The 16679-nt window shown below is 36.4% G+C and overlaps 1 protein-coding gene across 1 annotated transcript in view; it reads right to left on the bottom strand.

The window, feature by feature from the left end:
- BBS9 (Bardet-Biedl syndrome 9) overlaps positions 1-16679 on the bottom strand; it is a 373430-nt gene that overhangs the window by 250190 nt on the left and 106561 nt on the right. Inside the window, exons 8-9 of the mRNA XM_019668469.1 lie at positions 13398-13581; positions 12628-12757 (exon numbers count right to left, since the gene is read on the bottom strand). Of these exons, the coding sequence (XP_019524014.1) occupies positions 12628-12757; positions 13398-13581 (314 nt within the window). The remainder of the gene's footprint in view (positions 1-12627; positions 12758-13397; positions 13582-16679) is intronic.

The raw sequence follows: 16679 nt of genomic DNA, 5'->3' as shown, positions 1-16679 counted from the left end.
CCATATACTGGTGGAAAGGGGAAAGGAAGTAAGTCCATCGGAAGCTCCAAAGTTCTTAGCAGCAAATAAACCTAATGTTACCAAAAAAAGAGAAACAAAAACCAAAAGCAACTTAGAAAATGTAAGGTTTTTCACCTGGAATACAGAGATATATAAAAAACAAACAAACAAAAAAAACCTCATTCTATCTTTGAAACCATGGGATTTGAAATGAAGAGAGAAGATATACGACGGCATGTTATTTCCAAGAAAGACGAAAGCGAATCACCAACCCGATACAAATGATCTCCAGGACCAAAGGGTGCAGGAGGCATATGCTTACTAAAAGATAAAGCCCACCATAGCTAGTGAAAATCCAAACACTTCCCTGCTGGCTACAACTCTATTGAACAGTTGACTCCCCTGTCCACACCCCACCCCATATCCACTATCAGGTTACCTCCCGTATCTGTGATGGGCTAGAGCATCAAATCCGAACCCAAAACGCAAAGGCACTTTCCCATACAGGCCAAGAGCTTCTTTTTTTTAAGAGATGTTCACAGTCTCGATGACAATATGGCTAAAGAAGTTTTTCAGTGGAAATACATGGTAATAAGAAGAATTCTACCATTAAGACATTTAATTTATAAAACAGAAAAGTATAAACCCAACTAGCATTCTAAGTGCAACTCCTTATCCTTGGCTATACAGTGTTTCTAAAACCTCTGGCAGGCAAATTAAACAGATTTACTATGGAATGTAACAAAGTAAAACAATCTGGAACTGTAATTACTAATAAATTTTTCATGAGAATGGAGGATGCTGTGTTTTACATTATTATGTAAAAAAATAAAATGACAATGAAAACATGAGACCAAGCAGAAGATTTTTAACTTTCACAAGGAAAGTTTTTCTGAGGGTTATAACTCCAACTGACAAATAACAATAAAGATATGGCTTTTTTAATTTATTTATAAGATCACTGTAAGTCTTTTCGACATGAATAAAACTACCAAAGTAGCCATACTGAAGTTTATAAAAGTAGCATACCAAATGACAGGCTGTATGTCAACCATGGCTGAGCCCCAGAGCTACAAGGACATTACGAGCACAATTCTTGCTCAATCAACAGAACACCTAATCCATATAAAATCTAGAGATCCCCTCATTAAAACCTTGACTTCACACAATGGAAATATATGCAACTCATGATGACCATCAAAAAGAATACAGCTCATTTTACCCCCAAAATGCTTCAATAGAATTGACATAAACAATTTGTCCAAATCATGGTTACTGAGTTATCAACAATGAAAGGAAATATATATATACCAAATATTATAAATTCTGTTTTTCCTTCCTCCACAACTCCTTATATTAAGTTATAATCTATTGTGTTGTATTAGCAGGCCCACGAGGCCCGAAACTTAAGCCCCCCTTTTCTGGTAGGGGCTCTCTCACCCGATTTAGCATTGCTCGTTAAAAATCTCAATTACAGGGCCGGCCGAGTGGCTCAGCTGGTTAAGAGCTCGCTCAAGAGTGTGAGCTCTGAGCAACAGCAGTTTGAGTCCAGCCCGAGCTGAGTTGCCGCTGAGCTGCCAACAGGTAGCAGCATGGCTCAGCTAAAAAAAACAACAACAACAAAAAACCATTATGTCAAATTTCATGAAGATGTACAAATTCTTTCATTGAACTACAGTTTGGCGATAACGAATACTGCACAAAAGGAGACTGAATATTAACCAGGAAGGAGGACAGTGGCATACCTAATTACTAAAGACAGTAATATTTGCTGTGTAAAATCAAGAACTCAGCCACCATTCAAGACGATATCTTTCTAAAAAGGTCGACATTTTTTTTCAAAGAGAACCACTATACTGCTCAATGTCTAGCTTGAACAGAAATTATTTCTGGAAATTAAAAGGTAGTTAAAACTGGAAAAAAGCCAATTTCTCCAAAAGAACCCCTAAATTCAATACTATTCTAATCCAATTCTCAACTAGATATTTTGCTGCAATTTAATAATATGATCCTGAGGCCTTTCTGAAATGTTCAATTCAATATGGCAACAGCCCTCAATGCAATCCCCTCCAATAAATAGCTAGCTAAAATAGCCAGGCAGGAACTGAAAAAGACACAGACGCAGGCACAAAATCATTGGGAAAAGGGAGAAAGGGGGCAGGAAAGAGAGGAAAACAACCTCATAAATTGTAAATCTAGACCCTAAAAGAAATTCAGACGAATTGTCAGGTAAAGTAAAAAATACAGCATTAACTCATGCCATACCCCAGCTTCATTTCATCGAGATCACCTGAGCAAAGGTAGGAAAACGTTTCATTCTTCTTCCCACAACTGTCCAATCTGGTTCAGAAACCCAGGCTCTGCATGAACCATAAAACTACGCAGACACCTTTTGCTCCTCAAACCTGACCTAAGACGGAAGCAATGTATCTTATTCCTACCCATCTTAACCTTTCTCACCTCCGCTATCACCGTTGGCCCCTCTACACTACCTACATCCACACAGCGGTAACAAATCCTGTGGTAAAGAACAGAAATGAACAGTAGCACGTTATATGCTCAGAGATACAGTCCCAAAATAAACACTATAAACATGTTTGAAGTAAGACGGACCTGGCACAAGTGCATCATGGGAATTGTAGCCTGCCATGCACTAAACTGGTTAATAATACCAAAGAGGCAAGAGGTGGGAGGGAGAAAGATATCATCTCAATAGACTAAATATATCTTCAAGTTAGACAGAGGAAAGAACAAAACCAATGCTGTGGAAGCTCAAACCAGTGATATAAAACCCCCTCCCAGAAAATGGGGGGGGGGGAAGGACAAAGAAATGAAAATTATAAGGAAGAAGACAGTAGATATGGGGAACAGAAAATAATATATTAATTTCATCAAACAGAACTGAAGGGATAATCAAACATATAAGAAAGATTTCTTCAGCAGCCAAACAAATGGTTAAAAAGGCAGACTTCACTACATTCCCAGCTAAATCAAGGAAAACAGTGTCATACAAAAATATGATGGCAAATGTTGCATTTACATAGAAAATGAAAAACATTCTATAAGCAACAAGGCATAAAGAACTGGTTAGTTACAACAGAACAAAAATTAAGTTGTCCATAATTCTCTCCCCAGCAATAATGAACAGCAACTGACAAAGAAATTACTTCCAGTCAAAGATGACATGGCAAAACTCCTTAAAACTCACCAAAAACAGCAAAAGTACAACAATAACCACCACCACCACAAAAAAGTAAGTTAAACAAGGAAATGACTACAATCACAAATCAACAAATTTTGAGGCACATCTTTTCCCACCAAATATTTTAAGTTCTGGACCACAATAAGATAAGATGCCACGAGCTAAAACAAAAACAAGCTCCTCAGACCTCAAGCAGAATAGAGAGTCAGGGTAGAGATAACAAATTTATAACAATGATACTAATTAAGAAAACTAAACTATTAGAGCAGAACCAATATTCAAAGGTATAATGAAAGAAAATTTTCTTGAAATAAATTAAAACTCAAATCTTTCTAATCTCACCTTGCCCCAGAAAAAACTGACACATGATGAATCTATTGTTAGACAATGTTAGTGAATTTACGGTCCTTTAGGATTAAAAAAAAGAGTCAGATATGAGAATCAAAACAGAAAAGGTAATTCACTCAATAAGACGTTTAAAAAATTTAAGCCAACCTCTGGCTTTTCTACAATAACTGTCAATACCAAATTAAATGTCTAAAATTTTGAAGGAAGTTAAGATAACCTTCAAGTATAAAAGCAAAAACAATTATCAAGAATGCAAGAGCCCTAACAATCCTATCCAAATCAAGTCCCTGCTTGCTATTCTCTATCTTAGTACCAATACCTCAATCGCACTTAAACAAATTTTAACTTAAAAAAAAAAAAAAGAATGCAAGACATAATGCTTCCCTGAAAAACTACCAGATGATTAAAGTCAACTAACCAAGAAATGAATCAAGATAATCAGGAATAGTAAAAGAACTGCTGGTAAGGCTGAATGGGCTGTGAAAATTGTGATTACTAAAATGTATGTAAATGTTTTAAGCTTTGACAAAATAATAATAAGAGGCCAACAATATCAGAACTTGGCAAGGAGAGGGAAAGAAGAAAGCCTAAGTATGCTGCTTTCCTTCTATTTCATAACAGAGAGTCAATGGACACTGCCAAAAATTGAAATGCAGCTTTAAAAAATTATCAGCTTTCTACTTTTTGTCTATTCCTGTTTAAAAGGGTCTTTTAGAATCTAAAATATATTGTTGTAAATACACATTTACGTAAAATTCATTTATTCCTTCCATTTCATCTATTTCTCATTTCTGTTAGAATATAATGAAACCAATTATGCTGAAAAACATAAAATTCTGCTTTGTAACTTTTATTCTATGTCTAAATTAGCATATTTGTAGAAAACAATATCTGACTTGATGTTTAACAGGTGCTAGCAATTGTTAATTCTGCGTGGTAAGATTGAGGTTACTGTGGTGGGCGACTAGATAGTTTTATTTTTTGTTTTCTTCCCTGCAAATAATGCTGGAGCTTTAAATAGTGCAGTTCTATACTTTTTACAAAAATCACAAAGTTATTCTTTTCAACAAAAATTATTTTAAAAAAATAATAAAGGAGCAACATCAATAAAGTTTGAGGTGAAAATATATTTTTACTGTACAGTATAACACCCTATACCATTCCTGGGAACATTAAATCAGCCTATTGAGAGATGAAACAAAATAAGTTAAAAATTGTAATTCATGATATCAAAAGATGCACAATCTTCAATAGATACAGAAAAAAATACATAAAATTACTTTAGGTCTGAATAAAAAAGTGAACATAAATTTTAAAACATTCTTGAAAAAAGTATTAGAATAGCTTGACAATAATAATTTGTAGCTAAAACCTTATGTTACTGTAGCAAAGAACAAATAGTAACAAAGTGTGGGGGGTGGGGTTGCACGTATGTGAGAACAAGCATACACACACACCCATGTCTGAGGGTGGTAGTGATGGAGGGAATGGAAATAGGAAAAGCGAAAGGTAAAAAGTGTATTAAACACCTTACCCATCACAGTGAGAAAGATTCATTTCATTTTTGGATTATGGCAAAACTGAAAAGTAAACACTAATAGAAATAAAGAAAACAGATGTGTATGGAAAAATGCAAGTAGAAAGAAACCCCAACTCATGTACAAGAGATGGAAACCAACAGAAATAGTATAAAAAGTAGAAAATATGGTACAAGTTGGAAAATTACCAACTATATCAATTATAACAACTGTAAATGGGTAAAGGACAATGGTCTTCAAAATGGGTTGAAATACCCAATCAAATTCTGTTTACAAGAGATATATCCAAAATAAAGTGATGGGTTAAACCATAGACAACAGCATACCAATAATTAATAACAAAATGAACTTAAAGCAAACAAGAAGCAAAAAAAAAAGAAATATTAAATGAGAACACAAAAAAGGTCATTTTATATTGATAAATTTTAAGAACTCACAAAAGATAATACAACTATCATAAACATAAGCTGAATACACAGAACTAGAATATATAAATTAAGATGCTTAGATATTCAACACACAAAAAAATGACAAAACAATATAGTAATGACCAACTAATACTCTATTCCTGAGCTACAAGAGACAAACAGACAAAAAAATCAGTAAGAATACAGAAGCTCTGCTTTCCTTTCAGCCGGAACTCCCATCTTCCAGTAATTCATCAAAATAACCAACCCAAATGGAAACAGGAGAGGCACACTCTCTGTGTTCTTTAGGCCTTTTGGAAAATCAGTTGTTCCTATAGCCACATGCATGCGAATCTACTGGAAAGGTGATACTTAGACACCAAGAGAATGGGCACTGTTTTAAAAGGAATGTCCCACAAATGTTACCATGGCAAGGCTGGAAGAGTCTACAGTGTTACCCATGATTTTATTGGCATTGTTGTAAACAAACAAGTTGAGGGCAATATTCTTGCCAACAGAATTATGTAGGTATCGAACGATGTTAAGCACTCTGCAAGCCAAGATAGCTTCCTGAAACACGTGAAGGAAAATGATCAGAAAAAGAAGGAAGCGAAAGAGAAAGATCCTTGGGCTCAATGGAAGCGCCAGCCTGCTCCACCCTGTTCTCACAGTCTGTGAGAACCAACGGAAAGGAGCCTGAGCTGCTGGAACCCATTCCCTATGAATTCCTGGCATGATAGGTGTAAAAAAATAAATTAAATAAAAGATCTCTGGACTATTTTAAAAAGAAGAAGAATGCAGTTCTGAAACGAGAATTGGTGCTCTACCCTAATTCCAGGGATATTTACAAAATGTTATGTGGACTCGTAAGCCGCAAAGGAAACCCTTAAAATTATAACACAGTAGGCCGGCCTAGTAGCTCAGTTGGTTAAGAGCTCGCTCAAGAGTTTGAGCTCTGAGCAACAGTGGTTCCAGTCCCAGCCCGAGCTGAGCAGCCGCTGAGCTGCCAACAGGTGGCAGGATGGCTCAGCTAAGAAAATATATATATATATATTATAACACAGCAAAAAGTGTATATAGAGGCCCACATTCTCTTTCTACAAAGCACAAGAAAAAAAGATGACAATTAACAGCAAAAGTTAAACTAAAAAAGAAAGAAAAAGTCACTTTGAAATTTAAAAAACTCCTAATAAATTTGTTTACGAAGAAATAATATCCTTCCATCTATGAGTCTCAATATTTTCATATTTAAAAAAAAAGTTTCAACTATAAGATCTTCTAAGGTCTTTCTAGTTACTGCTCCCTCTACCACACACAAACCACAATGACTGTTACGGATTTACTGAGCATATACCATGTGTTCAGCTTTCTGGCTGATTACTCAGAATGACATGCAAAAGTAGAGAAGTTCCCTCCATTAAAGGAGTGTACGATCAAGTTGGGAAGTCAGGAAAATCAAACAGCAGGAACCAACACAACATAAATATCATAGAAACTCAGAGGAGACCAGGGTACGCAGGACGCCATATTTATGACTTGAGTTAGGATTCGAAGATAGAAGATATTAAAAAATCCAGAGAAGAAATGGGAAACCATTCTGGTCAAGAATACTATGTCAATGAAGGCAAAAAAAATGAAATGTTAAACAGTGACAGTTATAATAAGTTACTATTGTGGATACAGCCTAGGAAGAAAAGTACCGAAGTACTAGACCAAATTGTTTATACTAAAAAATGAGCTGCAACCCGACTTTAAAGCACAATGGCTGTGGCTGCCAGCTAAAGTTTGGAGTGGCGATTACCAACACTCGGAACGTTCACTCAAATACACTTCCACTTTTCAGTATATTTCATATCTCTAGAGAGAATAATGTAACTGATAAATGATTATCTTAATTTGCGATTTGGGAAATTGACCATGGCACAGGTAGGATAGGTTAGCCAGACTTCCACAGCCACTTGCAGATGGAAAATAATAATAGCTAAGACTTAAAGAACATTATCACATTCAGGCTCTTCTGATTCTGTAAACTGTCTGAGTCTTTCACATTCCCATAGTCTAGCCCACAAAAATTAAAATAATTAAACTTAAAAGAACTCTATCTAATCAAGAATGCCACTTACGCCGAAAAGAAAGAAGGAGACACAGACAGATTTAGGATTGGTTTATAATAAACAAGGTAGAGAGGCCCAAGGCTGCCAAGTAGGTGGGAGTGGGGAGAAATAAAGCATCTTAGTTTCGGAGCAAAATGCTGTTATTAAGTATAATTGCATCAACTTGATCCAAATCCAATATTTCTTATTCACTGAAAAGAAACATATTAAAATAGCAGCAATTTCCTTTACAAATAAACACATTCAGCCAAGGAAGCGTTGACCAAAAAAGTTTAACCCTAAAGGTAATAAAAAGCAGGAGTGAAATTATTTCAGTGCTTCTAATTTCAAATAACAACTTCTAAATATAAATAGGCTAGGGCTGAGTAAGTAATAATCACTTTTAAAATTCTACTGAAAATGACAATGAAATTCTTTCAGTCTAATCCTATACTTTTATGTTAAAGTATATAAAAATAAGAAAAATCTTGCAATGAATAATTAAAAGTTACTGCTATATATTAACTGTGGAAACCATTAATGGCAATATTTGCACTTAATTGATTATAATTATGAAATTTAAAAAGCTATAAGAAATAGAAGTTTCACTCACAAGTACCCAGGGTTAGATGTGACAGACTATTTTTGAGTATAAGCATCTTGATGCACACTATATGGAAAGTTTGGGTTTTCACTCATAATAATTTCAGTTCCTATTGGACCCATGGCTTGTATCTGGACCAGAAACTATAAATTAACCATAAATATCTGCTGAGAAGCCCTATCTCTGAGCCTCTCTGAGTATGCTGACTCTCGAAATAAGCACATCCCTTGTAAATAATGTATGTGTAAAATAAGAATTTCAACGAAATGGTCTCAGTAAAGTCTTTCTATCCATCACTATCCCCCGCCCCACACAAATACAAAAACCACAGTGACTTTTTTTGTTTACAGATACTGGCTCCTGAGAGGCATGAAGACTGTAAGCCAAGATGGGCTGCACACCACCAGCACGGGTCTGTGTTCTTGCACACAAGCTGTCACTTGAGGGGACGAAGAGAACAGCTCTTGGATGGAGATATGGACTTGGATGGCTATATGGACTTGGATGGCTATATGGACTTGGATGGCTATATGGACTGCTGCAAGAATTACTCTCCAGAGGAGAAATACTTGACATTGCCGGGCTGGCAAGGTGTCTTTCCTGTTCTAAATCCTTCTAAGTAAATCTGATGTAAAATGTCTGGTGAGTCTGAGTATTTGGTTGAACTTAAAAGACCATTTGGTGGATGCTACAAAGACCAATCTCAAAACTTTAAATTTTCCTTCAACTACAGAATAACTATCATTTGTGTTATGTGCATAGCAATTAGAATTACATGATGACATTTTCTCATAAAACATGAGAAAGCAACTTCTTTTTAAAATATTCAATGTTTTCAAAGCAGTGTTTCCATTTTCCCAATATTCAGATTTCAGATTAACCAGTAATGCAAATATGAATGCCCTTACTTGAGCTTCAACCATTACACAGTCATGTATCAATGAACGATGGGGATACATTCTGAGAAATGTGTCACTAGCCGATTTCATCATTTTGTGAACATTGTAAAGAACACTTAGACAAACCTAGATGGCACAGCCTCCTGCCTGGGACATACTGTAACTACTGTAGACTTTATAAACACAGGACACTTAGGCTACACTAAATTGATTTTAAAATATTTTTCTTTCTTCAATAATAAATTAACCTTAGCTTAAGGTAACTTTTCCACTTTAAAAACTTGTAATTTTTTTAACTTTTCAACCCTCTTATAATAACACTGAGCTTAAAACACAAATACTTCGTACAGCTGTACAAAATATTTTTTCTATTAGCATTTTTCTATTTTAATTTTTTTTTTTTTTTTTTTTTTTACTTTTTAAACTTTTTTGTTAAAACTGACACTAACACACAAGAGCCTAGGCCTGCACAGGGTCAGGACCATCATTATCACTGTGGTCCACCTCCTTGTCTTGTCCCCCTGGAAGGTCGTCAGGGGCTATGACATGCATGGAGCTGTCATCACCTATGATCATGCTGCCTTCTTCTGGAACATGTCATGAAGGACCTGCCTGGGCTCTTCTTGAGAAGGTTTCACTCTTTCCAGAAATAAGTCCACAGTGGTTTACTTGGTTTGCTTCTTTTTTCCATCATAGATTTCCTTGTAAGCAGATCATATCCCATGAACATTCCTCCTTATTGATAAAAACCTTTTGGTGTTGAGGTCCATGTGAGCAAACTCTTTAAGGAGCTCTTTGAGGTCTGCAAAAACTTCTGCTAAACATTTCACTGTGGGTCTTCTTGGAGGTTTTTCTTTTTCTTCTCCTGCAGTTTCCTTTTCTCTTGCCTCTTGTTCAGCTGTGTGTTCCTGTTCCAGGTCAAACAACTCCTCATTAGTCAGTTCCTCAGGAACTACCTCGAGGAGCTCCTCTATGCCATCTTCATCCAGTCCCAGGTTCAAGTTGTTCGCCATCTCAGCCACAGCCTTGCTGATTTTTGCAACTGCCTCATCCTTGGCAAATCTTTTGTTGTCATGGACAAACCTTTTGAGTGTCTTCTTCCAGATGCCATTCATTTACTTCTTGGTGACATAACCCCAAGCACAGGCAGAGCTCTTGATGTAGCCACTGATGCTGAATCCTTCCAGAATTTCATCAGCATCTTCTCAGTTTTTTCCTGTTATAACAATAGCTTGGGCATAGGTCCTCATCAGGTAGCAGGCCTTAAAAGCAGCTATGACTCCTTGATCTGTTGGTTGGATCAAAGAGGTGATATTTGGAGGGAGAAACACAACTTTGATACTAGAATGAAGATCACCAATACAAGTAGGGTGTCTGGGACCATTATCAACAATAAGCAAAATCTTTAAAGGTATTTAATTCTCCAAACAGTACTTCTCCACTCTGCTGGCACAGCAACTCAAGGGGCATCTGGAAAGAGCTGTCATCTACGTCTTCTTAGAGCTCCTGAAGCAGTTTGTGCTCATTCATGTGTTTGAAAGCCCCATGATTCTCGCTGTGCCAGGTCACAAAGGGTTGCATTTGTAGCCTGCAGCATTGCCCCAAGCAAGACTCTTATCCTTCAAAGCCTTGAAACCCGGCACTGACTTGCCCTCCTCATGGACGAAAGTCCTTTCAGGCATCCAAATACAGAACAGGGAGGTTTCACCCACACTGAATATTTGCTCTGGTAATTTTCCTCCGCTGTCAGCTTATCTAGAGTTTCCAGAAATTCTTCAGCTGCCTTCACATCAACACTCACACACCACTCACCACTCACTTTCACATTATGTAATGAGTAACAATTCTCGAATTGTTTAAACCACCCAGAGCTACCAGTAAATTCAGCAGTGTAGTCGGGTCCAGCCTTTTCTTTCAATCTCACAAGCAAACTTTTTGCTCTGGCCGTGATCGCCATGGTGTTGAGACAGATATGCTTCTGTGTCTGGTCTTCAAACCAGGTCATTAGCAGGGTCTCCATGTCTACGAGTATGTAGGCCCTTCTTGAATTTTCGTTAGTCTCACTGCCTTCAATGAAGCAGATCCTTGAAGGGCTTCCGTCACTTTGTTCTTGTTCTTCAAGATCATGGCTGTGGTGGGATGGGGCATGCCTGACTGGCAAGCAATACCCATCACTGATTTTCCACCTTTGTGGTCCTTCATCACTTTTCATTTCATTTCGAGGTCAGTCACTATATGTAGAATTTTACTGGCAACATTAGCAGTGCATTTTGTATGCTTAAGGGGCCATGATGAACAAAACAACACAAGATAAAATCAAGCACAAGAAAAAATGATGCAATCAAGAGACTCGGTAAACACGAGATATATGAGTCTGCTGCCAACATAATAGGGCATACCGTTTTACAGCACTTTTTTATAAATAGAAAGAGTCCATTCTAAAATAACAATAAAAAGTGTAGCATAGTAAATACACAAACCAGTAATCATTTATTATCATTAGCAAGTATCCTGTACTGTACATCATTGTAGGTGCTATACTTATGCAACTGGCAGCACAGCAGGTTTGTTTACAACAGCATCACCGCAAGCACTCGAGCCATGCATTGTGCTACAATGTTACGACAGCTACAGCGTCACTAGAGACTATACAAATTTTTCAGCTCCATAATAATCTCATGGTACCACCATCATTGACCAAAATGTCATTATGTGTGTGGTACATAATATTCAGCCTCTAAATTTGGGGGGATTAGTCATACTGATCAGATACTATAGGAATCATTGAAGAATTCTACATATGGTTTCTAAATGTTCAATAAAAAGATATATTAATAATAAGCAGAACTGAATAGATCTGGGAACCTATGAAGCTTTATAGAAAGTGTGCTTCTATACATTTACCGAGATTTTCAATTCCTAACATAATCTGAAATGCTAAAGAGTTTGACAGGATCTTGCTTTTTGGACTGACAACCTAGAAAAATCACACACTTAGAGATCTCATTTCTCTCATTTTTGATAAATTTTGTAAATTTAATGTTAAGATATGGATTTTGTCTTTCATTTTAAATGCAAAGTGGCCCCATTTAAAATCTAAACTGTCTAAAACACATAATTATTAGAAATTCTGCACCACTTGACATAATAAGGTCTGAAACAAATTTTGAAGCAAAATAGTCTCACAATCTAACAATAAGTGATCTTTAAATGGGACCCATCAAATGCTTGAAGAAATCCTTTTCTATTTTAAAGAAAATAATCTGTCAGACAATTTTCTTGAAATCTTTAATGTACAAAGGCTATCTCACTAGAAATACTAACTAAAAATGATTAATGGTTCTAATTAAGGCTTTTTTATATCCTACTTTTCTAATAAGTTCCATTTTAAATTATTTCTGTTGACATCATTCACACTACAATGTCACTTGTTATTTTTTAGTAAAATTACTTGCCATTGTTTCATACAACTTCTAGAGAATTCCTTGATTAAGATCCTCTTTAAAAAAAAAACTGTATTAAATTAAATCACTTACTGTAAACAGCCCACTCTTACTGCTACAGGAATGTGAGGCAGTTGAGTGACCCACTTCAGTGTCACATCCTGATAAATATGCAACATGTTATTATGGTTTCCAATCAAAGTATTTATGGTTCCTTCAGAAACTGTAGGTTGAAGATAGTAAAAGACGATAATAAGAAAAAACAGTCATTTGCAACAGTATATTATATCCCTTTTAGGAGATTTATGATACAAACTAATTATAATATCTTGATGTTAATGCATAAAGATTTTAAGTAATAAAACATTATTTTTCAACTTTAAGCTACCAATATCAAAAAGAAAAAAATTATAGATTTGGAAAATCTAACCAGTGGCCAACGTTTTTGCATTTCATCTAGAAGCATCAATTTCATTAATATTTAACATATTTAAGCTATTGATTTACTGGACATTCACTACAGATAAGTCATTCTATGAGGCATTACTATGCTCCCTTCTGCTTATAAAAGAGCCTGATGTGCTCTTGGAAGCATTTTGAACAGCCACATTTTGGAAAGCATTAATGTATGCATGAGGCCAGCTCTACAAGCCATTTCGTACAAAGCAAAATGACTGACAAACCCAAATGTGTGCTTTGTCTCAAACCTCTATTCAAACTTTAAAAGTTAAAATTTCCATTACACGTTCAGTATAAAACTATTTTCCTAGACATTAAAAATGTATGTGTGTGTTTGGCTTTTTCTGATGTATATAACACAGCCTCGACATGTGGAGAAGATAAAAGGAAAGCTTTCTACACACCTGAGCAGTACGGAAGAAAACAACTTGGGCTACAATCAAGTTTCTTCATGAATCGAATTTGTCCATTATCCTTTAGGCAGAAAAAGTTTCTTTCACCGAGGACAAAAACAGAAGATGCCGACTGATTGAAAGAGACAATACGTATATCAAGGGCTTGCTCTCCAATATTTAGAGTCCAATCTACCTGTAAAGGAAAACCTAAAATCAGTTTAGTTGCTAAAAACAGAACATTTCAGTTACTTTCGGAGCAACACAAGAAACGTCTTTACAACAAAGCAGCTATACAGATTGGCTAATCTTCATTTGCTTTTTCATTTTTGCTATGACCATATTTGATATTTTATAGGCTCTAGTAGTTTTTTTTTTCTCTTAGTGGAGCCATCCTGCCACCTGTTGGCAGCTCAGCAGCAGCTCAGCTCGGGCCGGGATTTGAACTGCTGTTGCTGAGAGCTCACACTCTTGAGTGAGCTCTTAACCAACTGAGCCACTCGGTCAGCCCACGACTCTAGTAGTTTTTACCCCACCTTTTATCAGATGATATTAGCTATTCAGTGCTTCAAAATACTCATATAAATTTATCCAAGGATGTGAAGGATCTGTACATTGAAAATTATAAAATATTGATGAAAGAAACTGAAGAACACAAATGGAAAGATACTTTGTGTTCATGAATTAGATGAATTAATGTTATTAAAATGTCCATACTACCCAAAGTGATCTACAGATTCAAACCCATATTAAAATTCCAATCACATTTTTCACAGAAAGACAAAAAAAACCTAAAATTCAGAACCACAAAAGGCTACCCATACCCAAAGTCATCTTGAACAAAAAGAACAAAGCTGATGTCACCACACTACATGATTTCAAAATATACTACAAAGCTATGCTAATCAAAGCAGCCCAATACTGGCATAAAAACTGACGTCTAGACCAATGGAAGAGAATAGAGAGCCCAGAAATAAATCAATACATTCACAGTCAATTGATCTTCCACAAAAGCATCAAGAATACACAATGGAAAAAGGACAGTCTCATCAATAAGTGGTTTTGGGAAAACTTAATTTCCACATGCTGAGGAATGAAACTGAACCCCTATGTCACACCATATACAAAAGTCAATTCAAAATGGATTAAAGACTTATAACATGAGAGCTAAAACTGTAAAACTAGTAGAAGAAAACTTAGAAAAAAGTTTCCTGGCATTGATCTGGGTGATGATTTTTTGGATATGACCTCAAAAGCATAAGCAACAAAAGTAAAAAATAGGGACTGGCATCAAACTAGAAAGCTTCTGCACAACAAAGGAAACAATCAACAGAATGAAGAGACAATCTACGGAAAGAGGGGAAATATTTGCAAACTATATCTCTAATAAGTGTTTAATATCCAAAAATACATAAGGAAGTCAGACAACTCAATAGCAAGATAACAACTAACAAGATAACAAATAACACCAAGAAATCATTTGATTACCATTTAGTTCAAGTGTAGCCTACCTATATGAAAAGATCGCACTGGACAAAAGACATGAATGTCAGAGTCGTGGCAGATATATTTCTCATTACATATTAATAGGCTGGCATTCTAGCATTATATATCAGTGTCTGTAACTCAGATGATGTGTCCCTGACTTGGAGAGAGGATGATTCATTCAGAGTGCACAGGCAAATCAGGTTTCTGAGGCTGCAGGCTGAGATCCAGCCACTAACTACTTTCCATTCACTACTTACTGAGTGCCACTCTCTGTGACTTTACCCTTAGGAACATGCACAACATTGTAAATTAATAAGTCTCAAAAAACACAGAGGTTTACTAAACCAATAATTTTAAAATTCTTCCACCTCCAGCCAAAATGGAGTAATAGGAAAAAAATTTACCATCCCACCTGAAATAACCACAGCATGGACAAAATATATGAAACAACAATATATGGACAAAATATATGCAAGACACTGGATATCAGACAACAAAGGACAGCAACCCCTTAATGACAGAAAACAAATGAGGTGAGTGATACGATGGCTCCAGCCCCAAGAGAGATCTCAGGCTAAGGCACGGGGGCGGGAACAACCGAGGCAAAACCCAGCAAACTCCCTGCATTGAGAAGATGGGCAATGAAAGTTCGGAGAAAATAACGCAGCTTGAGTTCACAAGCAGTGTGCGAAACAGGAGGGAGAATCCTCTCCAATATCCGGCTGCATATTTGTCAGCACATTTATGTCAGGAAACTACCCAAGGCCAGGAGAATAACCAGCAGAAAGGACTACAGGGCCTAGAATACTGCCTGTGCCCACCAGCCAGGCCGGAACACCTCATGATTCAAAGGGAGCTGGGTAAAAGCACTCAAAAGGGTCTTGGCTCGGGAGTGGGGGATAAGAAGCCCCAGAACGAGCACTGTCCCGGCCCCACCTAAGAAGACTGAAAAGCAAGACTCAAAAGGACCAAAGTGCTTCCAACTAACTTAACTGTGTCCCAGGCCTAAGCTCAAGCACAGTTGTAGGAGTACAAAAATATCGAGCACCCAGCAAAGTAAAATGGACTATACCTGGCATCTAATAAAAAACTACCAGTCATGTCAAGAAACAGGAAAATGTGATCCACAAAGAGGAGATAAACAAATCAACTGAAATTTATTCAAAACTGAAACAGATGTTAGAACTAGAAAACAAGAACATTAAAACAATTGTAACTGTAGTCTATATCTTCAAAAAGTTAAGTATGTACATGGAAGATATAAAAACAAAAAAACACACCCAACTTGAACTTGCAAAGATGAAAACCAGATGGGAATGAATGCCAGATTAGACATTGTAGAAAAAATATTAGTGACCTTAAAAATACAGCAGTTAAAATTATCCAAAATGAAATAGAGAAAAAAAAAGACTTCCATAAAATAAAATAAAAATCTGTGAGCTGTGGGACAACCTCTCGTAGCCTAAATGAATCTGCAATTAGTCTCCAAAGGAGAGAAGAAAGGTGGAGGACAGAAAAAATATTTGAAGAATAGCTAAAAGTTTTCCAAAATTCATGAAAAAAATAAATTCACAGATGCAAGAAGCTCAACAAATCCTAAGCCCCACCCCACCAAAAAAGGAAAAAAACTACACAAAGCACATCATAATCTAATTGCTCAGCAAGAGATAAAAGAACATATAAAAAATAGCCAGATGGTTAAGAGCTCGCTCAAGAGTTTGAGCTCTGAGCAACAGCGGTTCGAGTCAGCCCGAGCTGAGCAGCCGTGAGCTACCAACAGGTGGCGGGATGGCTCAGCTAAAAAAA

The sequence above is a fragment of the Hipposideros armiger genome, unplaced genomic scaffold, assembly GCF_001890085.2.
Source record: "Hipposideros armiger isolate ML-2016 unplaced genomic scaffold, ASM189008v1 scaffold_526, whole genome shotgun sequence".
In the NCBI taxonomy this organism is placed as follows: Eukaryota; Metazoa; Chordata; class Mammalia; order Chiroptera; family Hipposideridae; genus Hipposideros; species Hipposideros armiger.
This window is presented reverse-complemented; position numbering and strand designations above follow the sequence as displayed.